Here is a 22721-nt window from a genome sequence, read left to right on the forward strand (position 1 = left end):
CGACGGCTACTTGCTGGCAATATCAAGCTCTACACCGTCGAACTTGTGTCATTATATTCACCATGCTTTCTCAGAAGGTTGCTCAGCAATCGCTGCGGCGACGTATGTACTCCCTTTGGTTACAGTAATGTCAAATTGAGCTCACTAATTCGTTGCAGTTGCCGTCCAGCAGCCCTATGCAATGCGCTGGTCGTTGATGAACTCCGCATCCCCCGCGGCTGTCGCTATGGGACGGTTTATGCAGACCCGGTGAGTGGTTGCTTTTTTCTTTGGTTGTTTTTTGCGACAGTGTCTGCTTTGGGGGGTCATTGATTGCTACGTCATGGGGGGCTCCCATTTCAACCCGCAGGATAACCAGCCATATCTACAGCGATCAATGGCATATTGGTGCTAACTTTAATACTCAGGCAAACTGCCTCTACCTCGAACACCTCTGATCCCACCAAAATCCTTGCGCAGCAGCGTCTGAACCGCCCTGTTTCTCCTCATCTTTCCATCTACCGCCCCCAGATCACTTGGATCGGTAGTAGTTTGCACCGTATCTCCGGAGTCGCCCTGTCCGGTTCCCTGTATCTTTACGCGACCGCATACCTTGCCTCGCCATTGCTCGGTTGGCATTTGGAGTCTGCCTCCGTGGCTGCTGCTTTCGCTGCTCTTCCTATTGTTGCCAAGGTTCTCCTCAAGACCACCTTGGCGCTCCCCTTCACCTACCACTGCATGAACGGAGTGCGTCACTTGGTTTGGGATCTTGGTAGGGGAATTACCAACCAGCAGGTCATCAAGTCTGGCTGGACTGTGGTGGGCCTGAGCATCTTCAGCGCCCTTGCGCTTGCTTTTCTGTGATTTTCTTGTGCCATACCTTTTAAGCTGACCTTGTTTCGCTAAAACTGTTTTCTTGTGCATTATATCTTATACCAGCCTCAATCCAGGCTGATTCTTGAATCTTATGATCATCTTTTTAGACCTCCAGGTTCAGAGAACCGTTGTTGGGCTTGAAGACGTAGAAAATCTAAACATTGCGGGCATGAAAGGGTGAAAAGTAGAAGGATGAGGTGAAGAAAAAGAAAAAGAAAGAATTCTAGAAGACTTAATGAAGTATTGGCACTAATGGATTTCTCTTGCTAAGCATCTCTGAATGAGCCTCACATTCGATCGCGACGCATCCAACATTATTAATCTAGAGAAACCCTTAATTGAAATGTGAGTTTGTATTTGTTAAGCTCTATTAACCCCTTCTTCCCTTTCTTTTTTGTGATATTAGAACTAGGTTCTTCTTTAGATAGCAGTTAACAATGTTCCAATGCAAGCCAACTGATCACACACCCTATAACTTTGTTTGTGCGCAGAGACGCATATCCACTCTTTCGCCAGGACCCCTATGCTATACCATTGCTGTACAGGTGCCCCCCAAATCGCTTCTATATTCTATAGCCCCAACGTCAGCATTTCTATGCTTTTCATGGTGGACAACGGTGCAAGCCGTTTCAAAACACGACTCAAGCATGGAAGAAATGTCTTATACAACTCTCACCCACTATGCAAATCTGGCCTTCAAACAGGTCCCCTCCCCAAACAAAAATTCGAATTAAGCAGGGCTCGGTGGCGGATTAGGTGGATATGGTGGTGGTGAAGGCGGGTCTTGCACAGAGAAATCACTCATTGAGATATTGGTAATACTACTGAGATGATGTTGTTTCGATAGCTCATTTTCCAAATAGGTGCTAGATACGGTGGCGTCCATGTCACGATAGGCCACCTCGTTTGGACTAATCGATGTTCTCAGCAAAAGCTTGCAACGATTCAACTTGTCTGAAGTTAGTCGAGAGGTATGATACAATAAGGAGGGTCACTTGTACTTCGAAAACTCAATGGATCTTCGATTTTCTCCCAAGATATCTATTTAAGTAAGTCTTCAAATCCTCCGACGCTAGATTTAATGAGCTGTAAACGAAGGTGTCTGAATTGCCAGGCTAACACTCTTCGACTAATAGCCCAGCTCTTCAGGCCAATCTCCGACTGGCGGCTTTCACTCTTACCAAGTGTACACCGCCATCCTGCTCTAAACACCCGATCAAGGAAATGGCCGCGTGGATCTGACACTCCTGGCACTCTAAAAATGGTTATTGCAAATGGATTCAGATCTAGAAGGCCGCGTTTTTGGCTCTCCCTGCAAGGGCCCGGCGGAAGGTCGATGTATAAGGCGTTGGACGGCGTACAGAGTACCCATAACCTCCGGTCATTCCTACACGCTGGCTCTTGTCACGGCAAACTAAAGCCAAGCATATGCAAGCGGATTTGCACAGTCTGGAAACAGGCCGTTGCTTCGGCTACCTTGACTACCCGACGCTGCATGCCCCGTCATGGTTGGTGATACCTGGAGAGCAAATGCGAGATTCATGACCTCCGGTGTGCTCCTTTGGTCAATCATTTGATGGTCTCGTTCAGTAAAGCAGCCAACCGGAGCTGCTTGCCACGAATATTGATGGAGGAAGGCCCAAAGAAGTAAAGAAATCCTTTTCTCCTGACCCTGTTGGTAACCCCAATAAAGTCATGCAAGCCACGACTACTATTCATTTCGATGAACTCCAGAGCGTTTGACAGCGTCGGTATACAGCCTAACTAAATTTCTAGCCAACGTTCTAAAACTCCTGGTTGAAGCAAACAGTGAAGACACAAGACATTGACACTGCCAATAAAAAAAATTTGAACTCTTTGGGTCCCGAATACAGTACAAAGGATTTCGTGAACCGAATGCTTAACAGTAACTATACACTCTCATCAGGCTGTCTTAGGCGTCATCGGTATTTACTCGTCTTTTTGCTGATCTAGGTTTCTGCTTTTTGTGAGTCCTGGTGGTCACTTGAGAGGCTAGGCTTAGGACCCCTAGCGACTATGTCCTAAAATGCAGTCGAGGAAAGCAAACAACAGAGAAGCCTACGAGCGAGTATGGAAACAAGCCCTCAAGCAACACTGGCCCCATAATATGAAAGGACCCCACGATATGCAAACACGTGGACGATTTTCCAGGTTGTCCTTGTGACACAAAATTTAGGAAAGACATATAATTATCCAATTGGATTACACGTCTTAAGGTCTGGGACGCCTATCATCACTTACACTCGTAGAAACCGTAGGAGCCGAGTATCTTCCGCGGCAAGCGCTAGCACACTCTCCACACCGGTATTTTGACAACATCATAATCCATTGTCGATAACCGAAAAACCATCGATGCGTTGTACCTTTATCCCGGGACCACTCGGACTACAGTGCATTGTCTATGTACTGCATCAGCGGGGCGATGGTTGGAATATTGTTACTGCTCTGGAGTAATAGGCCGTTAATAGGCGCCCTCGCCTGGTAAATTTCAGGGCCTGAGCGACAGATTCCGCAAGGGATGTTTTATGGCAGGGAGTCATGGATCGCTTGCTGTTTTGGGCTTGCCATTCACTTTTTATCTAGTATTCCCGGCCTCCTTCAATGCCTTTGTCAGTCTCTTCCAACTCAGCAAGCGGGTCAGATCCTCGGGACCCTCAACACTTTCGACGGCTCCTAAACAAGTTGTGTTAGTCAAAGTAACCTATTTCAACGGGTGTGGTATCGGCCATGGGTAGCTGACTCCGTGTCACCCTGGTATATCTAGGCTTGGAGCGTACACCGAATGCTTACCGCCAATTATGTTGACACGGAGATGATCATCAGTTTTGACAGACAGCAAATGAATCATCTATGCGCTCGACGGCAACAGCAGCATCATTTACATCTAGCCTCTCCGTTTCCGGACTGCTACTGGTCGGTTCCAAGAAAAAAGAAGAAGCCTCACTAGGCCCTATAAAGTGAGGCTGAACGGTGGACTGTTTTTATACTGATCCTTGAATTTGTTGGCGGGCTGTAAAATTCTAAATGTCTTACAAACGGGTAAAACACATTCAGGAGGTGGCTACCAAGTCAATGTCATTGTCCAAGCGTTCTGTGGAACGCATCAGTAGTGGTCCATGCCTATGCGCACGCGGCTTGAATGAAGCCAGCAGTTAGGTCTAGATGGAAGGGGAAGCACACTAACGTTTATTTTGTGTAAGTCGACTCTTTTGGGTCTAATCAGCGTATGTAGGGAGAGTTACCCCAGGTTTCCTCCCAGCTCAACCTAAAGTTCCTGTACTGGAGTATTGTTGTGGGTAAGCCACCTGAAGCAACGGTGGGAATACGGAACGACAGTAGCAATACTCTTTCTTAGCCTCACTCCCATCTGTCGAAATGTATAAACAAGATGGACTTGCTGTTGCAGACATGTACATAGGAAATACACTAGCTTGTATTATGACTAGCTGTTAGGTTGTTTGCTGATTTCAACGGCGTGCCCACTTGGTCACCCAATTGCTTTGAGCAGAGCTCTCCATTCCTAGACCAAGCCCAGAAGGAAGAAGTAGTAGTAATAGTAGAAAGGTGCTACCAGGCTAGGAGATGTTTCGTCAAAGAAGAAATAGGATTCGCTGTCCGTAAGGGGAGTACATGAGTATATGGCCGGCCCGCGCTATCCCAATCGGGACTAGCGCCGCATCTCCGAAATCTTTCCCATCGCTCGATTTCCATCGCGGCCGCTGTGAAAAGCCAGGACAGGTGGACTGCCTCAGTTTCTCCCACACTCGCGCATTTCAGCCCCTTGATCCACGCAATGGCTTCGATGCTACCAACTCGGGCGGCCAGGACCATCGCCTGTTCCGCATGCCGTACCTTCACCACCCCCGGCACAATTGGATCCGCCTCTCTCCTCCGACGTGGTTTGTCGACATCAACGGAGGAGACGCCGGTCGAGTACGCAGACAAGCCTCGCTGGTCTTATACCCCGCCCCGTGCGAAGGCTCCCTTCAGCCTGCGATTGAACAGCAAGAGCCATGATTTCTCGGTCAACACCGATCCGGACGTTCTGGACCAATTCTACATCCGCATGCTGGGTAGTGGCGGCGACAAGCTCCTTTCGGACGAAGTCAAGTGGCTTGCTGTGACGCACAAGAGTTTTGACCAGGGTCGGAGAGGGTTCAATGATCGCCTGGCTTTCTTAGGTGTGTAGGAATCTGAGGCTGCAGTTTCCCCGATCATCCAGACACAGAGGGCTAACCTGCAATTGCACTTTTAGGAAAGCGGATTATTGAGTTACAGGCTTCGCTGGCCTTGGTGCAGAGCCCTGGAAATGCGGCCACCACTGCCACCCCCGATGCTTTTGATCGTCAGCCCTTCACGCATCCGGCGCTGGATAACTTGAACAACCTCTCCCCTGAAACTAAGAACCTCATGACGAGCAAGTCGAAGCTTGCGGAGCTTGCGCAGAAGTACGAGTTGGCGAAGGTCGTGAGATGGAGACCTCGGAAGGTGAGATAGTCTAGTCTTTGTCTTGACTTTCTTTCATCTATGATCCTGCACCATGCCCGCTGCGAGTGACTTGATAATCCCCTACTGACATCTATGCACAGCCCAACAATCTTGAGAGCTCCGGAATCGACCTTGTCTATGCCCATACGATGTATGCAGTTATCGGTGCTATTTCTCTGGAGAAGGGCGGTCACATTGCCAACAAGATGGCCCGCGAGCGGATATTAGAACCCTTGGGCTTCAAGGTAACGGCTTAAGTCGGAATTTCTTCGTTGGGAAATGGCCGCAGGAGCATTTCGAGGCGTTATCTCCTTTTCGCTTTCTTGTCTTTTTTATATCTGTATGTGTTGGGGGTTCTGGTCATCCACCATATATGTACTTTTACTACGACCATGTCTTATATTGATTGATATTCGAATACCAATCCCTTTGAACGTCAGAAGCCAAAGACCAGACTTTTACGAGATTTTAAATTATTTTATGATAATGATAGGAATGTCCGGTTCCTCTGACACCGCCCGAGTAACAGAGTAAAATACGCGGCCAGCTCTTATGGAACCCTCTTTACGATGCATAGTCTTCGCGCCACTGTATCGCAAGTCAGCAATGAAACACTAGGACTATCGCACAGAATGTACGATAATCCCAGAAATCACAGTATGTAATTTGTGCTGCCTTGTACTGTCTATTGGGTGCGTTGGTACAAAAGAAGAAAAGAAAAAGATCAGAGGGAAAAATTCGCGGAAGAAATACTCTAGTGCGCAAGGGACACTAGTCGGGAATAGGTACAAAGTGGACCTTGTCCGGTGTCTCGCCGCTATATGCACGCACTTTGATACTCCTAAGCAATATAAAGCGGCGTGTAGATATCGTCTGTTCTAGTATAGCTTCAAGTTACCCTACTGCAGGTAGCATGAAGGTGATATATGATGAATAATAAGGCCCTTGATTGCCAATCCTTGTTTCCTACCCTTAAAACAGTCCGTAATCATCACTAGGCCACCTATCTTTGCGAGGGGAAGAGGAACTTGATTAGGTACAGAAAGGAGGCCGAGGCAGGCGGTCAGTAGGGCGGGTGCTTTATTGCTGGCAGTGCTTTCTATGTTAGTCAAACCGAACTGAACGTGTATTGTATGTACAGATGGACAGTACATAGAAGCTCATCTTCGCAAAACACTGACAAGTATTTTCAATCTAGTGCTCCATTCCTCTTCCTGTTAGTCTCTCCCTTAGTAGCCCATGGTCTATCCTTGTTTTTGTTGTTTGTTGCCAGATGATGCTGATTCTCAGCTAAATTATTCCATCAGAATGTCCGGTTAGTGTTTCGTTGGCCTCTTACCGTTGGACTTTAGCCAGGAGTCTCCCGCGATTCTTTGCTGCCCTATTGACACTCACTCTTACCTTCACGACGCCCACACGACCTATAAGCCTCCGCGATGGCGTCGGCTATCTTCTTTCTAGACTTGAAGGGCAAGGTACATGACTCCCTGACCATATCTCATTTCAATGACCGCCATGCCCACCATACGTTCGGGCGCTGACCGTCAAGTAGACCCTTCTAGCCCGAAACTACCGCGGAGACATCCCCATGTCCGCCGTCGAGAAATTTCCTATCCTCCTCAGTGACGCCGAAGAAGAAAGCTCCGCCGTACCTCCGTGCTTTTCTCATGAAGGTATCAATGTATGTTCTGTCCGCACTCGCATCGCCTTACGCACCTGTTCCTACCCGTCCCCGCAGCCCGCTTTATCTATCCCCTATAATTACCCGCCTCTACCGACTGCGACTGTTTCTTCTGGGAACCGCCGACCATTGAACTGTCTTCAACGGTTTGCTAATGCGCCATGGCCTGTATAGTATCTCTATATCCGTCACAGCAACCTTTACATCCTCGCGTTGACAAAGAAAAACACCAATGCCACCGAAATTCTACTCTTCCTCCACAAAGTTGTGGAGGTTTTCACGGAATATTTCAAGGTCTTGGAAGAAGAAAGTATTCGTGACAACTTTGTCATCATCTATGAATTGCTGGATGAGATGATGGACTTTGGATACCCGCAAACTACAGAAAGCAAGATATTGCAAGAGTAAGACAACGATTGTAATAAGACCGGGGCTGAAGGCAATGTTACTCATCTCGTATTAGGTACATTACGCAAGAGTCGCATAAGCTTGAAGTCCAAGCGCGGCCCCCTATCGCCGTCACCAATGCGGTCTCCTGGCGAAGCGAAGGTATTCGCTACCGGAAGAACGAGGTCTTCCTTGATGTTGTCGAATCTCTGAATCTGCTGGTCTCTGCGTCTGGAAATGTCCTGCGATCTGAGATTCTGGGCGCTATCAAGATGAAGTGCTATCTGAGTGGAATGCCAGAGCTTCGCCTGGGTCTTAATGACAAGGTTATGTTCGAAACAACGGGCCGCGCCACAAGAGGCAAATCAGTTGAGATGGAGGATGTCAAATTCCACCAGTGTGTTCGACTTTCGAGATTTGAGAACGACCGAACAATCAGTTTTATCCCTCCAGATGGCGAGTTTGAGCTTATGAGCTACCGTCTCAATACACAAGTGAAGCCCCTTATCTGGGTTGAATGTCTGGTAGAGTCGCATTCGGGCTCGCGCATGGAGTATATGTTGAAGGTAGGCGACTCGATCGCAAACAAAGGTGCTCAAGCTCAAGCTGATTTTTCTGTCTGCCATAGGCCAAAGCACAGTTCAAGCGCCGTAGCACGGCTAATAACGTAGAAATCCTTGTCCCCGTACCGGAAGACGCAGATTCGCCGCGCTTCCGCACCAACATCGGAACCGTTCACTATGCGCCAGAGAAGTCTGCTATTATCTGGAAGATCAAGCAGTTCGGTGGTGGAAAGGAGTTCCTTATGCGCGCCGAGCTTGGCCTCCCTTCCGTCAAGGGAGATGATGAGCACGGAGGTGGTATGACTGGAGGCTTCGGAGGTAGCATGGGCGGCACTGGAGGAGGCAAAGCCAAACGGCCCATTAACGTCAAATTTGAAATTCCTTACTTCACTACGAGTGGTATCCAAGTACGGTACTTGAAGATCACTGAACCTAAGGTATGTTTCTTTGCTACCCTTCTTGCATATCAGCGACGAGTCAGAGACTAATGGTCATGTCACAGCTCCAATACCCCTCCCTACCCTGGGTCCGATATATCACGCAGTCAGGCGACATTGCGGTCCGTATGCCAGATGTACAATGATTTAAAGCGTTTAATAGTGTCAATAGATATTTTCTTTCTCTTCCCTTTCTCTTTTCCTAATATTTAGCTTTGCATCACAAGTATGCCCTAGGCTCCCGGTCCAAAATAGCTGTACTTATTTAAACCATCTAATAGGCTCTCCATAGGTAAGTGCATAGGACCAATACCTGGTACTATGTATGTAGGATATTCCAAACCCTTGCCTTGAGTTAATATCTATCGTGCAAGCACCCTGCTAAAACCTTATCAATTGCTCCAATCACAAACCACAAATATCATTCCATCAACTTGGAACCACCACATAATCCACCTCAACGATACTATACAACGATACAATGCCCAAACTAAGCCCATATCAGTCAAGCGAACTGTACCATACTCCGGAGTCTGAGTAATCCAGAAAACCGGAACATTTGCTCTTGGCTTATGTAGTAAAAGTCCATAAATCTAAATATAGAAGACAGGTGCTTTGGTCTAGTGGTAGGACGTCACGTTGTGGCCGTGCCAGCCCCGGTTCGATTCCGGGAAGCACCACGTATCTTTTTGAAATTTTTTGTTCTTTCCTTCTATGAAGATATATAGTCTTCCCAACTCCGTGAAGTATAGAGTAACGAGCTGACTAGATAATTAGGCCTTTCACCGCTTAACCTGGCTTCGACTTTTGCGAGACTACCAGGTGTACAACTGGGGTTCAATTTGTTCTTAGGGGCTGCTTTACTTGTCAGATGACTAAGCGGGAATTATCAATTCCTTATTCCATTTTATTTTTTCTCAGGTTTATTGATCTAAGTTCAAGAAAATGCGTACGTCATAAAGATAGCTAAGAATTTGAAACGTTGGTCAGCCCGGTATATGGTTATTTATCTTGGCGGATGGAGGGGTCTACGTAATGGAGTGATGGTTGATTGAAGCCAAGATTTGCTTGTTCTTATGTGCCTGGATTTAGGTTGTTTCTTATTTGAAGAAGTTTGAGGCAGGGAGCAAAATGAGACAGTATTAGGAATAAAAGAAAGGAAGGAAAACAATAAGGATATACGGAAACAGTAAAAAAGTAAAAAAAATAAAAAAAAGTTGGGTGATCCTGGTTTCGGATATCAGTTTTCATAGATTGATTGATAAGATCGATGACCGACAACGGAAAGAAATCAACCTGTCGGTCAGCGTGAACAGTATTGACCATTAGGAAGGGACATAAGTCTCGTTTCACCTTGGGTACCTTGAGAGGAGATCCTGAACTGACAATGTGAGAGAAATGATTGGTCTTAAATTCTGGGTATAAAATTCAACCAAGTCAAAGGGGCAAGAATTGTAATAGAGCCCCAACCATAGGGGCCAGTGGAGCAAAGTTCGGAGGCGGAGAGTCGTCACTCGTCAGCACATATCGGGACTACATCTGCCGGACCGGATTACATATTGTGTTGTTGAAGCACACGACAGAATGCGAACAGTCAGAACTTACTCAATTCCCTGGATTTCTCTCACTTGGGCCACACTATGGGCGTTCACAGCCGCCACACAAAAGAACACAGTGTCCTGACCTCAGTCTTTGTTTATCTGCGCTATTAAACTGCCACTATTAACAATTAGCACTGAATTGGACTTACGTACCCGGCCTGATGCCGCTGACGCACCCCCTGCGGTGGAGGGCCCATCCAACATCAACGCCCGGATCCCCATCCCTCCTTCGCGGTTCCATCGGTAGGTTTCGAGTTGGGCGCGCCAGCTTCGTTCTATCTTGTCGTCCTCAGCTGCGTGTGCTGCGCACGTCGGCCACTTCGTTTTCTCTGCGCCATAAGAACTCCGCTAGATCCCTCATCCCTTTTAGCTCCGTCAATACTTCCCCCGTTCCGCTCCCTTTATTAAAAACCACCACCACCACCACTACTACAACGAAGGCACCTCTGCATCTGATGGCGACACAAACTAGAAGCCATGGTGGTCACCACCATCACCACCACCATCATCATCACGGTAACGTGTATCTGACCTCCACAAACAAACATGATGCGGGAGTTCGGATCACGCGGATCGGCCTGGTCGCCAACCTCGCCATGGCAATTGGAAAATTTATCGGAGGCTACGTCTTCCATTCACAGGCCCTGATCGCCGACGCCTACCACGCACTTACAGATCTAGTCTCGGACTTCCTCACGCTGGGTACGGTCGCTTGGTCGCTCAAACCCCCTTCCGAAAGGTTCCCGAACGGCTATGGAAAGATTGAGAGCATTGGCGCACTAGGCGTGAGCGGGTTATTACTCTGTGGAGGCGTGTTTATGGGCCTGAACTCCGGTCAGGTTCTGTTAGATCAATTCTACCCCGAGGCAGCAGGCGCAATCTCTCACTTGGGACACGGCCATTCACATAGCCACGGAATCGACGTTCTTGGCCCGAGTATCCACGCGGCATGGTTAGCTGCCGGGTCGATAGTGGTGAAGGAATGGCTCTATCATGCGAGTGAGTACCTTGGGGGCTTGTCAATTACGCTTCTGCGAGCGCTAACAGTTATCGTGTAATGTGACAGCCATGAAAGTCGCCAATGAGCGCAAGTCGTCCGTCCTGGCTTCGAACGCAATTCACCACCGCATTGATTCCCTGACCAGCATCGTCGCTCTGTTTACCATTGGCGGTACTTACCTATTCCAAGATGCCTCCTGGCTGGACCCCGTGGGTGGCCTCTTGATCTCGTTGATGGTCATCAAAGCTGGATGGGGAAATACCTGCTCGTCGCTTCTGGAGCTGGCCGATACTACCGTGGACGATGACATCAAGGAATCGGTGCAGAAGGCTGCTTTCAAGGCGCTTGCGAACTTGAAGGACAGCAACGCGATCAAGATCCGCGACATTCAGGGCATGAAGTCCGGCCAGAATTATCTAATGGATATCGAATTGGCGGTGCCGGGCGCATGGCCCATCAGTCGGTCTCGGGAGATTGAGGAACTTGTCCGAACAGGAATCGGAGCAGGTGTCCGCGGCGTTAAGCGAGTCAAAGTGCGATTCATTCCCCTTGAGCACGAAGAATTGAACTTCTCCGAAGAGTTCATCCCTGCCGAAGTCACATCCAAAGCGAACCCGGAACCGGAGGATGGAGATGCGGAGGCGCACGAGCATGAGCACGAACACGAGCATGAGCATGATGTTCGCAAGAGGCGTTAAAGAGGCATTTTTGTTTTTGGTTTCCCTTTCTTTTGCTTATTTAGCTTTGTATCGAGCCTATTGGAGCTCTTAATTGTGCGATTGCATTGTTCGTGTCCCATTTTGCCTCGAAGGATCATGTGATACCCCAAGAATACACCGGCTGGAGGGAACTTGGTTCGGTTCATGTCTTGCTTTTGCTGTTGGTGACAGTTGGATCATGCGAAAGACGAGAATCGCTGAAGAAACACGAAGACACTAGAGAAGGGTCAGCTATGGCTGACAACCTATGTATGTACATATGTACACTGGCTGCATAGAATCAACAGACGTACTGCGGACACGATCTCTCATAGTTCTAGAAACGTACCCTCCAGTTTTCTCACGGCCAGCTAGTGGAATGAGCGCCCTGTCTCGGTTTCTTTCCCCGATTCATCCTACATGTATTAGATCGTATCCAGGGTACTCGGATAGAATACGATTGGATGACAGTCCATGTGACTAACGAGGTACAAAATACTGGGAGGCGATTTGTGATTATTTCGTCTTTATATCACTCTTGACAATCCTGTAACCCTAACGTTCTTGCTTCCTTATTCCTGTGGTGTATACTCGACCTATCATCAACTCATATGTTTACCCCATTATCATCCCATCTTTGCTGCAACAGAATCTGTGACGTGGACCAGATCATGTGCCTCTATTTATACATCCTTGATAGACTATTCATTCTACTTGTAGACCGACTTTACAACTCTTGTGTAACAGACATATATATAATAATTGGAATACACAACAGAAGAGAGAGAGAAAGACGGTAATACTTTTTCTCTTTAAAACTCCTTCAAAACATCCGACCTAGTCAGAGTCAGAAATCCTCCGTTGTTCATGAGGTATACGATCCATGTCCGCGTGAACCAGGATCAAAGCGTTCTAGACTTTTCTATCTTGGCGAGGATTATATAAATAAGAAAAAAAGAGAAGGAAAATACCCTGTCTGGTGTGGAAGATCCGGATTTTAACAGAGCCCTGGTCACTTGTTCGTCGGGTAAATTGGGTAAATCCCCGGTGGTGGTGGGTCTAGACTTGTATCATTTCCTTAGAAAAACAAAAAAAGATACTTGAATTTATCCTAGTTGAACATCACCATATTTGCAATTGCAGTTCAATTTTGGCAGTACTCGGGACCGTGAAAGATTGAGCGGATAAGGCAAACTTGGGGTAATTTTACCACTGTAATTCCGGTGTCCAATGCTCCGAAGTAGTACTTACTGTACTGAGTATCTGGAGAAGGGATCCATAAATTGCGGGTTGAATGGAGTGGAATGTTATACGATTTAAAGAAACCTCCCCAATTGAAATATTGAAATGCCCCAACTTTTCTGCTTTCAGTGGAACTTTATTTAAGATCTTCTCTTCTCCTTTCTGTTCTCCCGGCGTGCTTTGTTTATTTATTCTCTCTCTCTCTCTCTCTCTCTCTCTTCATCTTGTTCTTTATCGGCGTGACTCCTGATCGACGTCATCTGCACTAACCACTACTGTTTCTCACCGTCAATTCAGTTCATACTTGAACTACTGCAAAACACCCCACCATCCAATTGATTGGAATTGAATTGAATCACAGGACAGAACGATAGACAAGAAAAGATACTTCACAACCTGTGCTACAATGCAAGGCCCTTTATACATCGGCTTCGACCTGTCCACCCAACAACTCAAAGGTCTAGTCGTCAATTCCGAGCTGAAAGTCGTCCACATCGCCAAATTCGACTTCGATGCCGACTCCCACGGCTTCCCCATCAAAAAGGGTGTCATCACAAATGAAGCCGAGCACGAAGTCTACGCCCCAGTGGCATTGTGGCTGCAGGCCCTCGACAGCGTCCTGGAGAGCCTGAAGAAGCAGGGCCTGGATTTCGCCCGCGTGAAGGGCATCAGCGGTGCCGGACAACAGCACGGAAGTGTTTACTGGGGACAGGATGCGGAGCAGTTGCTCAACGGATTGGACTCCGGAAAGACCCTGGAGAGCCAACTGAGCGGAGCCTTTTCTCACCCGTACAGCCCCAACTGGCAGGATTCCAGCACACAGAAGGAATGCGATGAGTTCGATGCCTTCCTAGGCGGCGCAGACAAGCTGGCCAATGCTACGGGCAGCAAGGCGCATCACGTAAGACTCTCTCTATTATATCCCCTATTCTCCATCAAAATATTCAGAACCATACTAACGACCAATCCCCCCAGAGATTTACCGGGCCCCAAATCCTCCGCTTCCAGCGCAAATATCCAGAAGTATACCAAAACACCTCCCGAATCTCCCTCGTCTCCTCGTTCCTCGCCTCCCTCTTCCTAGGCCGCATCGCCCCCCTCGATATCTCCGACGTCTGCGGCATGAACCTCTGGAATATCAAACAAGGCACCTACGACGAGGAACTCCTCACCCTCTGCGCCGGCCCCTCCGGCACCGCCGACCTGAAGCACAAACTCGGCGCCGTCCCCGAAGACGGCGGCATAAACCTCGGCCGCATCAACCGCTACTACATCGACCGCTACGGCTTCAGCCCAGACTGCACCATCATCCCCGCCACAGGCGACAACCCGGCCACCATCCTAGCCCTCCCCCTCCGCCCCTCCGATGCAATGGTCTCCCTCGGCACCTCCACCACCTTCCTCATGTCCACCCCGAGCTACAAGCCTGACCCAGCCACCCACTTCTTCAACCACCCCACCACACCCAGCCTATACATGTTCATGCTCTGCTACAAGAACGGCGGGCTCGCCCGCGAACACGTCCGCGATGCCATCAACGCCCACCTCGGCCAACCCAACGATGACCCCTGGACCCACTTCGACAAAGCCGCTCTCGAAACAAACCCCCTGGGCCAAAAGAACGCCTCCGACCCCATGAAAATGGGTCTCTTCTTCCCCCGTCCGGAGATCGTGCCCAATATCCGGGCCGGGCAGTGGCGCTTCGACTATAACCCCGTCGATGGGCGTCTGCACGAGACGCAGGGCGGATGGGACTCGCCTGTTGACGAGGCGCGGGCTATCGTCGAGAGCCAGTTGCTTTCATTGCGGCTTCGCTCGCGCGGGTTGACGACTAGCCCCGGGGAGGGTGTTCCTGCGCAGCCGCGGCGTGTGTATCTCGTCGGCGGTGGGTCGAAGAATAAGGCCATTGCGAAAGTGGCGGGGGAGATTCTAGGTGGGAGTGACGGGGTGTATAAGTTGGAGATTGGGGATAATGCTTGTGCGTTGGGGGCGGCGTATAAGGCTGTGTGGGCGTTGGAGAGGGGAGATGGGCAAACATTTGAGGATTTGATTGGGCAGCGGTGGAGGGAGGAGGATTTTATTGAGAAGATTGCGGATGGGTATCAGAAGGGGGTGTTTGAGCGGTATGGGGAGGCGGTGGATGGGTTTGAGAAGATGGAGATGCAGGTTTTGAAGCAGGAGGGGGAGAAGAGGTGAATTTTATATTATTCGGGTGGTTATATATATATAGAGAGAGAGATGAAGTGACGGTCTGTTTACGATATGATGTGAGGATATATATTACCTATTAATGGCCTTGATGTGCTGTCTCTTTTTTTTGGGTTGTTGGAAATGAATTGGCTAGAACGTTATATAGCTATGCTTGTGATGAGAAAATCAAATGATGTGAGATCTAATAATGATTTATGTATTCTTAGTGTCCTTCATTTCTATTGCTAACTATCTTATCTCAGAAACGTCCACATCGTCTCTCATGAATAACCCGAAGTCTACATACAAAATGCATCGCCTCCATATGGTTCGTAGAAATCCAAAGATGGCAGTAAAAAGGTCCCATATCTGTTGAGCTCGACAGGTATCAATCAATCAATCAACCAACACCCCCTACACCCACCCCTGTCCGCTGCCTCGACCATAACACGCCACCCTCTCATTGCTTTTCTTAAGGATTTTCGGCTTCGTTATATGGAAATGGAATGTCTTTTTTGCGCTTTTCCGCTGTGCTGAATAAAGGCAGTGATTATGCTCGGTAATCAACGCCTGATGTATGCAAGTACGCATCACGAACTATATACCTTTTCGTTTTTCTTTGTTTTGCAATATGACAGGAATTTGCCGGCGACAGAGCTATCAGTGTAAAATGATCACATGAGAACATCAGTCATCACACCAAACCGTGGGGGAATCTAAGAGGAAGAAAAAACAGTGAGAATGATCGAGGAGCATAGGGGAAAAGAATATATGAAATGCAAAAGGATTATGCGCTCAATCGCTGGATAAAGGACTGTATGGTCATCGGTTAGCTAGAGCACTCCTGTATCAGCTGCCGCCGGGGAAATACATACCGGGAAGAACTGCCGGAATCCCTTCACGTCTAGCCGGCTCAATGCGTTCAAGAACTCCTCTATGAGTTCGGCACCCATTCCCATACCAGGCAATTCCTGGCCCCGAAGATACTGGATATACTCCATGCCGGTCTTGCAATAGATGGTGCGCTGCAATCCACCGGCTTCGGCGAGAACCTGCTTGGCCTGTGCGTCTTTGGGATTGAAGGACGGGGTGGCGGGAAGTGCCCAACATAATGGCGACATTCGGCTGATCATGAACTGTCCGAATCCAGGCAGAGCAACCTGCGCGGTGCCGTTCGCTGCCTCTGGTGCGACATCGGGACCGCCCCAGGAGCTACCCATCTTGGAGAGCACCAAGAAGGCCATCTTCGCGGTGGTAAAGTCCTCGACATCCTTGGCGAAGTGTTCGATGGTGGTGATGACGGTATCAAACATGGGTTGGTTTCCTGATTGTGTTAGTCGCTGCATAGTAATCGCAACGCGAGGAGTAACAAAACTTACTCTCACTAATGATCACAGCACCCAGATCATTGTTCAAAACTGCTAACAAGAAGTTTAGGTATTCTCGTTTCAACTCCGCGAGTTGAATCTCGTCATCGGTACCGGTAGTGGGCTCGGCGATTCCGGAGAACACCCGTTGTAAAAAGGGTGTCAACAAGGCGTCAAGAATAGTGTAAATTTCGCTCTTGAACCCGAAGATAACTTGGTCCAAGAGACGCAAGAAAAGAGCCATCTCATCCCGAGTCGAAGTCTGGGTAATGAGGCCATCGATCCACCTCGGGAGCTGTGGAAGAATCCGAGAGCCAAGGACACCGATAAGTCTGGAGAAGGCAAACCGAGCAGCTGTTCTAACGTTGAACGAGGTTTTAAGGGATTCCAGAGCAACGAGAGTAGCCTCAGACACCTGCAAGAATGCCTCGGACACTTCCGGCGCCGGCAGCGAGTTTGGCGAGCTGGTTCCGGGCATCCAATCCGAGAAGCCCCTCGCTAGTGTTCCGAGGGCCATGATGTCGTGATGTATTTGCAGCAACGCTCTTTCATCGTTGGACTTCGCCGGTGCCAGGTGCTTCTCCATGTCCATGAACACAGGGTTTAGTACCGACTGCGCATACATGACTTGCTTGTCGGCAGGGACGGTCGGAGTGGAGCAAATGATGCCAACCGCTTCGAATAGATAGAGCTGGCTGTTGAAAACAGCGTCGGCGGACCCTTCATGATCCTCCGAGGACATCTCATCACCATCAGAACCCTCGGTAGAAATTTCCGCTTGTATCACCAACAGGTCGCCTAGAGCTTGAACAACTGTGTGTGCAACGTTGCCAATATGGTTTCTCAATTGCTTGACTAAACGCTGGAAAAGATACCAGGATCTGGTCTTCACCTTCTTGGTGGGATGATGAACAAGTTGAAGGAAGCTTTCCAATACACCGGGGATGAGATGGGTGTGATACAGGAAGAATGAACTGTAACGGACACAAATTTCCATGTATTGCAATTGGGTCGCCGGATGTGTGAAGGACCGAATATCTGTATATTGTTAGATGAGCGGGCAATGCCCCTGATGGCTGATACTTACCAGATTCTACCATCCTCAACATCATCTCGATAAGTCGTTCGGCTGCCTGATTGTTGGGTTGACCTTTGTTGTAGAGACTGCCTGCCTTCACAGCAATGTCGCCAAAGAGGAACATTTCATGTAGGGCAAGGTCCAAATCACGCCAGTCCAGCTGCGCACCCGACTGCCGTAGGTTCTCGAAGGTTGTCGCAACCACCTCCGAAACGGCGTCTACGTAGAGCTGTTCGTTGACCGTGGCGACCGTTTGCTGCATAACGGCTAGTCGTTTGCGGAGTTCCTGAAATTCCGCCTCGTCGGTTTGGTCATCCTCGTCGCCCCAGGATGAGGTGTCGTCGTATCGCATCTTGGCAATGATGGCTTTCAAGATAGGGAGTAGGATGGGGGTATGCTGTGCAGTGAAAGAAGGATCGGTCTTGGATACCTTTCTCAGGTATTGAAGAAGATCACCGCCACAGGGAATGACGGTCGAGCAGACCTCATCGTACTCATCAGAGAAGTACCTGAGAATGTGCGGAAGAAACGCCTGCAGAAGCCCATTGGCCTTCTCCCTGCATTCCGCGGAGATGTTCTCCTGTTCCAAAGCCCGTACAATATCAGCCACTGTACTGTTGACTAGCTTCGCCACTGTCTCCGCCAGATCTGTATCGTATTTGAAGGTAAACCTATTCTCACAAAGAGGGGGGCTGTTGGAAAGCTGAGACACGATGGTGTCAAGATTCAAGAATATAATCATATCAATCTTATCTTCCGGCTTCATCTTCTTGCCGATAATTTCCGTGAAAACGTCGACAGCCGCATCCCGAACCTTCTCCTCCCCCGCCCGGAGCTCCGCTTTCTGTGCCCGAGCCAGTTGCTGGAACAGGAGATCAAGCATTGTCTGGTTGACCACAAGACCGATATCGATCCAGCTCACCCAGCTGCCCACCGCCTTCAGACACATTTCTACGATCACGTCGTTGCCGTCCCGCCATCCAGACAAGATTTGTTGCCACGAGTTTGCGATCTTTTGCATGTCCCTCATCCGGATCAGATCCTTCAGCGAGTTTGCCCTATCCTGTTCCGTACGAGATCTTGACACGAGAACATCACCGATTTCATCATGGATTGAATTGACAACCCGGAGGTAAAATATGATGCCCAGCGCATTGTCGGGCGTGCTGGAGCCATCCTTGTATGTCAAGCTCAGGAGATCATCGAAGAAAGACTCCCAACCGCTACCGTAGAGGGCGGAGAAGAGGAAGGTAATCGTTTGGGCGATTTTGTTCTGAATATTGGGGGGATCTGGGTTTGCGGTTTCCTGTCCATAGACCTGGCGGAGGTAGGTCAATAAGCCGTCCCGGACATACCCTAAAGCCTGAAGGTCAATCAGTCCAGCCTGGGCGGCGCTGTTGACCACCTCTAGTGCTACATGCCGTATGATCTCGGAGTGTTGGGGGGTCTTTGTGAAAAGCGCGAGGCACACTTGCCATCCCGAAGGGTCGGTACGAAGTTGGTTCAGGTAGTCGAAGGCTTGCGCCTTGAGGGCTTGGTCTGAGGAAGGATTCCAGGCGATTTCTATAGCATTCGCTACCTATTTGATTACATGTTTGTCAGGTTCCAGGGATCATGAAGGATTTTTTTTTTTTTTTTAATTGATTGCTTATGACAATATGCGCAAGGAGGGGGCACGAGGGGAGAAGAGGGGGGAATGGTCGAATGGTGGGGTGGGCGCTCTTTTTTTTTTTTTTCTTGTGTTCTTTTTTAAGAAGGGAAAAAAAGGGTAAGAAAAAGAAAATAGAATAAAAACATTGAGAATATATGTGCAACGTTGGATCCCATACCTGTTCTTCCATCTTCGACCAGCCGAGATGCCTGCGGAGTCAGGAAGACTCAGAAAGCAAATCGAATGACGGTGTTCAAGGGGGATAGGTCGATGTAGTTGGGTTAAAATTCAATGGCGGCGGAGAGTCATATCACAGAGAGGGCCGTTTATCAAACCATGACTAGTGCGTTGGAGCAGTTTAAACTAGTGCGAGAGACCCAGTTAGTCGGGTAAATGAGAGAGGAAAAAATTTTGTCGATGGATCAAGTACACTCACCGGACGAGGACAACGGATGTAAGAGATGTGAACCCGTTCTCGAGATGTACACACACTCTCTGTGACTACGTCACTTGTGTAGATGAAACAGGGGAAAGGGAAGAAAAAGTTGAGTCACTTTTAGGCATTGGACGCAACGAGTGTGCGGCGGCTCTCCGTTGGTCGCCGAAAAGGGAAAGGGGCGCGTGCCTCAGCGAGTACTCTTTGCTGCCGGCAGATTCAGGCAGACCTATGGGAAGCTTAGCCTTTACTTTACCCGCTCCTAGTACTCTTAGCAGACAATTTATATATATTGACACTGTCTATTCAATGATCCTAACAAATCTTTCACCGCAACCTTCGACAAGCGTTTTTGTTGCTCCAAATACTCATATGCCTCTTGCATCTCCCCTACTCCCAAGAAACCCGTTTGCTTTAACGTCGTTGCTGGTTGTTACTACTACTGTTGCGCCTGAGGCTAGGGCAATCTTCAGCTGACATCCACAAAGCTGGGATGAATTAAAGGAATCTCCCAAAGGAAATACCTACAGAGTAGCAACAGAAGCACGTTGGCTACAGTAACCGGCTTTCAGAATCTCTGTGTTGTGCGCCATAATGATATTTCGTACTATAGATAAAGTTACCGTCATGCACAGTAATGTTGACGAAGATATCCATGGATGTATAAACCCAGCTTTGGTTTCAACCGCTGCTTCTCTCTTCTCCTTCCTCTTCCGCCCTGTTCTTTATTCTACTGGACAATGATGGGATAACATGCTAACGTGTGAAAAAAGTACCGCTAAGCTCATAAGGCTTTGATGGAATATTCGTTACGCATACATATTCTGTGTCCGCTATCCTGGCCCCCTATATCCCTTCTATGCTCAGCGAGATCCCCTCTCATGCTGTATTCAACCATCACTTCGCAGTGCGTGCGAGCTGGAGACTACTAGTGATGTCAGAGTACGCGTATCTGTCTTTGAGCGGGGAAGACGACCTTGATTAGCTGGAGCTGGCAGAGGACGCTTTTCGGCTGCTGGGATATGACTGACCAGAAAGAAAAAGGTGAGACTTGTTAGTCAACGCTCGAAAGGGTTCCAAACATTGGTTGCTTCTCCCTCAGACCGGGAATGTTTGCTCAAGGAGCTCACCTAGCCGAAGCTGGCGATAACTCGGCCTGTCATTTAATTTATTCACAGAGGATTCATCTCACGAGAGTCAGACTTACTACCTATTGGGTGTTTTGGAGGAGTGAACGAAATGTTGCATATGCAGAACCGTGAAAGTTGTATAACAGATACACAAGGTCGGAATGTTGAATACGGATGGTGAAGAGGGAATGATCGGGGAGGAGAAGATGTCTTTAGAAAAGACCTTCAATGGCACATATCATTGTGGAAGGTGTGGGTTGAACTCTACAAATGGCAAGTCTACTGAGCACCATATAGCAACTAGCAAGTCATTGCTTCCTCAGAGTAGCTTCATTTGGGAAATGCGGAAGTACTATCCCGAGTCCATCTTCCTTCTTTTATAATTACCTAGTGATGCCAAAGCTGTAAGTTCATAAGGTACATGCGGCCCACAAGCTCCTCTAGGTATGGAAATTCTCGTTGGAAATGAATGACAGAGAGGGAGTCTGACATTGGCTGAGGGGCGTTCGTCTCTTCCGGCTCAGCATCCTCGGATCATCAGATGGCTCTTCGCTCCTAAGCTAACATTTCTTAGTGTTCTCGCTTGGTTTCCTGATCATTTCAAGCTGTGGGTCTCTGTATTCTGCAATCTTACCGTTTTGAAACCCAGCACTCATGTAGTACAAGTTCAGTATTCTTATATTGGGAAGCGAGCCGCTTCGATGCAAGACAGATAGAGAGCTTTATAGCAGCGGCCGTCTTAGTAAGGTATATCGAACTTTTTCATTGCCGCTATGATACTGGAAATAGAATGTATTGTGGAAGAATTATATCTGGTCCGCCATACTGTGTAATAAACTCCAATGTGTTTCTGAAGAGCCTGGGTACCTTTTTAAAGTCCCATAGTTGTAGTCTATCATGTACCGCTTACTTCACTTATATAATATCGATGTTAAGCAGCGCCTAGATGCGCTGCTACATGACCAAAGCAATAATGATCTTTCCCTTTTTCCGCTCCAGGAAAACGAATAACCACAATAGCAAAAACAAGCGATGAGACCAATCTAGATCAGGTTCGCTAGTTCAGAGCGAAGCCTAATCCAACTCACAAGAGCAGCACTTATCGATCTGGCCCAGAGAAGCATGCATAGCAATATACGGCTCCTGTTCCGATATAAGGTTGACTTGTTGGATCAAAGCTTTGAAACCATCACCGAGTCTAGGAACTTCAGAATGTAACCCTCAAGAGTCCGTGGGAATGGCTCGCAAGGCTAAAATCCATGAGATCTGCTATTTGTCTCCCTATGGGTACAGTCAACTGTATGAAGTGCTATGTAGGATGGTATAAGTACATGGCTAGGCGAGTCGCTTTCAGGCAAAGGCTCTTCACTATGGAGCATCGGTTCCTAGAGTCTTGGCCTCGCCTCTATCAAAGCCCGAAGTTTAGGTGTGGTAAGTACCACATTATTGTGCGGAGCTGTGGTGATGGAGCAGTTCATCTAGTAGGGGATTGTCACATAGTTGTGATCGAGATACGGAGACCATCATGGCCAGCCCCGGAATCTAGGAGTATATGTTTGTTGAGTACATCAAGACCACTACGGTAGGCAGATGTGTCAACTGACCCTTTGGTGCCTTGCGTATCTCCCAGGGGTCAGCGAATGGTAACGGACTCGTTTTCTTCAGAATTGGCACACTCGTATTTGCCCTCTTTTGGCATGTGGGGTGGCTAGGAATGGTAACGAAGGTTGGATACTAGTCACCGAGCAATTTGACACATCCACATGCTTTCGAGAAGTAGATTTTTCGGCCTCGTTTACATGATTTAGTGTAGCGTTTGATTGGAATTATTTAGAGCTTCAACTGGGTAGCAAACTCGGTTACTACGTTGCGAATACGGACGCCATGTGACTTTCC

General features: G+C 48.4%; 6 protein-coding genes and 1 non-coding gene across 7 annotated transcripts; 6 read left to right on the top strand and 1 right to left on the bottom strand.

Moving 5' to 3' along the window:
* The first annotated feature begins 3 nt into the window (after positions 1 to 3).
* On the top strand, positions 4 to 963 carry BDW43DRAFT_290490 (succinate dehydrogenase cytochrome b560 subunit). The gene is made up of 3 exons (XM_032043525.1): positions 4 to 102; positions 159 to 249; positions 408 to 963. The coding sequence occupies exons 1-3, from the start codon at positions 63 to 65 to the stop codon at positions 841 to 843; spliced, it is 567 nt and encodes a 188-aa protein (XP_031895479.1). The 5' UTR covers positions 4 to 62; the 3' UTR covers positions 844 to 963.
* Positions 964 to 4620: 3657 nt separating this feature from the next.
* On the top strand, positions 4621 to 5805 carry BDW43DRAFT_290496 (mitochondrial 54S ribosomal protein mL57). Its single transcript, XM_032043526.1, has 3 exons — positions 4621 to 5057; positions 5132 to 5364; positions 5466 to 5805. The coding sequence occupies exons 1-3, from the start codon at positions 4670 to 4672 to the stop codon at positions 5619 to 5621; spliced, it is 777 nt and encodes a 258-aa protein (XP_031895480.1). The 5' UTR covers positions 4621 to 4669; the 3' UTR covers positions 5622 to 5805.
* Positions 5806 to 6512: 707 nt separating this feature from the next.
* On the top strand, positions 6513 to 8622 carry BDW43DRAFT_290497 (AP-1 complex subunit mu). The gene is made up of 7 exons (XM_032043527.1): positions 6513 to 6580; positions 6672 to 6839; positions 6917 to 7045; positions 7220 to 7449; positions 7509 to 7998; positions 8061 to 8432; positions 8498 to 8622. Exons 2-7 carry the CDS (start codon positions 6801 to 6803, stop codon positions 8576 to 8578), a joined length of 1341 nt encoding a protein of 446 aa, XP_031895481.1. The 5' UTR covers positions 6513 to 6580; positions 6672 to 6800; the 3' UTR covers positions 8579 to 8622.
* Positions 8623 to 9041: 419 nt separating this feature from the next.
* BDW43DRAFT_t207 lies at positions 9042 to 9112 on the top strand. Its single transcript has one exon. It is a non-coding gene; the product is annotated as a tRNA-His (tRNA).
* A 793-nt stretch (positions 9113 to 9905) lies between these two features.
* BDW43DRAFT_290499 (cation diffusion facilitator family transporter) lies at positions 9906 to 12171 on the top strand. Its single transcript, XM_032043528.1, has 2 exons — positions 9906 to 11032; positions 11100 to 12171. The coding sequence occupies exons 1-2, from the start codon at positions 10195 to 10197 to the stop codon at positions 11729 to 11731; spliced, it is 1470 nt and encodes a 489-aa protein (XP_031895482.1). The 5' UTR covers positions 9906 to 10194; the 3' UTR covers positions 11732 to 12171.
* Positions 12172 to 13125: 954 nt separating this feature from the next.
* On the top strand, positions 13126 to 15486 carry BDW43DRAFT_290502 (xylulokinase). Its single transcript, XM_032043529.1, has 2 exons — positions 13126 to 13874; positions 13949 to 15486. The coding sequence occupies exons 1-2, from the start codon at positions 13380 to 13382 to the stop codon at positions 15167 to 15169; spliced, it is 1716 nt and encodes a 571-aa protein (XP_031895483.1). The 5' UTR covers positions 13126 to 13379; the 3' UTR covers positions 15170 to 15486.
* Positions 15480 to 19843, bottom strand: BDW43DRAFT_290505 (Ran GTPase-binding protein LOS1). The gene is made up of 6 exons (XM_032043530.1): positions 19696 to 19843; positions 19438 to 19622; positions 17618 to 19187; positions 16543 to 17568; positions 16039 to 16487; positions 15480 to 15977 (listed from the first exon to the last, which is right to left on the bottom strand). Exons 2-6 carry the CDS (start codon positions 19447 to 19449, stop codon positions 15951 to 15953), a joined length of 3084 nt encoding a protein of 1027 aa, XP_031895484.1. The 5' UTR covers positions 19450 to 19622; positions 19696 to 19843; the 3' UTR covers positions 15480 to 15950.
* Positions 19844 to 22721: the final 2878 nt, after the last annotated feature.

The sequence above is a fragment of the Aspergillus alliaceus genome, assembly GCF_009176365.1.
Source record: "Aspergillus alliaceus strain CBS 536.65 unplaced genomic scaffold BDW43scaffold_62, whole genome shotgun sequence".
Taxonomy (NCBI): domain Eukaryota; kingdom Fungi; phylum Ascomycota; class Eurotiomycetes; order Eurotiales; family Aspergillaceae; genus Aspergillus; species Aspergillus alliaceus.

What these genes read in the sequence shown, in the direction of transcription:
- BDW43DRAFT_290499 (XM_032043528.1), top strand. Translation starts at nt 10,195, where the DNA reads ATGCCGCTGACGCACCCCCTGCGGTGGAGGGCCCATCCAACATCAACG. An exon ending in GGAATGGCTCTATCATGCGA is followed by an intron (nt 11,033 to 11,099) that starts GTGAGTACCTTG and finishes GTAATGTGACAG; the next exon opens with CCATGAAAGTCGCCAATGAG.
- BDW43DRAFT_290496 (XM_032043526.1), top strand. Translation starts at nt 4,670, where the DNA reads ATGGCTTCGATGCTACCAACTCGGGCGGCCAGGACCATCGCCTGTTCC. An exon ending in TGATCGCCTGGCTTTCTTAG is followed by an intron (nt 5,058 to 5,131) that starts GTGTGTAGGAAT and finishes TTGCACTTTTAG; the next exon opens with GAAAGCGGATTATTGAGTTA. An exon ending in TGAGATGGAGACCTCGGAAG is followed by an intron (nt 5,365 to 5,465) that starts GTGAGATAGTCT and finishes ATCTATGCACAG; the next exon opens with CCCAACAATCTTGAGAGCTC.
- BDW43DRAFT_290505 (XM_032043530.1), bottom strand. An exon ending in GTTGAGGATGGTAGAATCTG is followed by an intron (nt 17,569 to 17,617) that starts GTAAGTATCAGC and finishes AACAATATACAG; the next exon opens with ATATTCGGTCCTTCACACAT. An exon ending in GATTCCGGCAGTTCTTCCCG is followed by an intron (nt 15,978 to 16,038) that starts GTATGTATTTCC and finishes ATGACCATACAG; the next exon opens with TCCTTTATCCAGCGATTGAG.
- BDW43DRAFT_290497 (XM_032043527.1), top strand. Translation starts at nt 6,801, where the DNA reads ATGGCGTCGGCTATCTTCTTTCTAGACTTGAAGGGCAAG. An exon ending in TTCTAGACTTGAAGGGCAAG is followed by an intron (nt 6,840 to 6,916) that starts GTACATGACTCC and finishes ACCGTCAAGTAG; the next exon opens with ACCCTTCTAGCCCGAAACTA. An exon ending in GCATGGAGTATATGTTGAAG is followed by an intron (nt 7,999 to 8,060) that starts GTAGGCGACTCG and finishes TGTCTGCCATAG; the next exon opens with GCCAAAGCACAGTTCAAGCG.
- BDW43DRAFT_290490 (XM_032043525.1), top strand. Translation starts at nt 63, where the DNA reads ATGCTTTCTCAGAAGGTTGCTCAGCAATCGCTGCGGCGAC. An exon ending in TCAGCAATCGCTGCGGCGAC is followed by an intron (nt 103 to 158) that starts GTATGTACTCCC and finishes AATTCGTTGCAG; the next exon opens with TTGCCGTCCAGCAGCCCTAT. An exon ending in GGACGGTTTATGCAGACCCG is followed by an intron (nt 250 to 407) that starts GTGAGTGGTTGC and finishes TTTAATACTCAG; the next exon opens with GCAAACTGCCTCTACCTCGA.
- BDW43DRAFT_290502 (XM_032043529.1), top strand. Translation starts at nt 13,380, where the DNA reads ATGCAAGGCCCTTTATACATCGGCTTCGACCTGTCCACCCAACAACTC. An exon ending in CGGGCAGCAAGGCGCATCAC is followed by an intron (nt 13,875 to 13,948) that starts GTAAGACTCTCT and finishes CAATCCCCCCAG; the next exon opens with AGATTTACCGGGCCCCAAAT.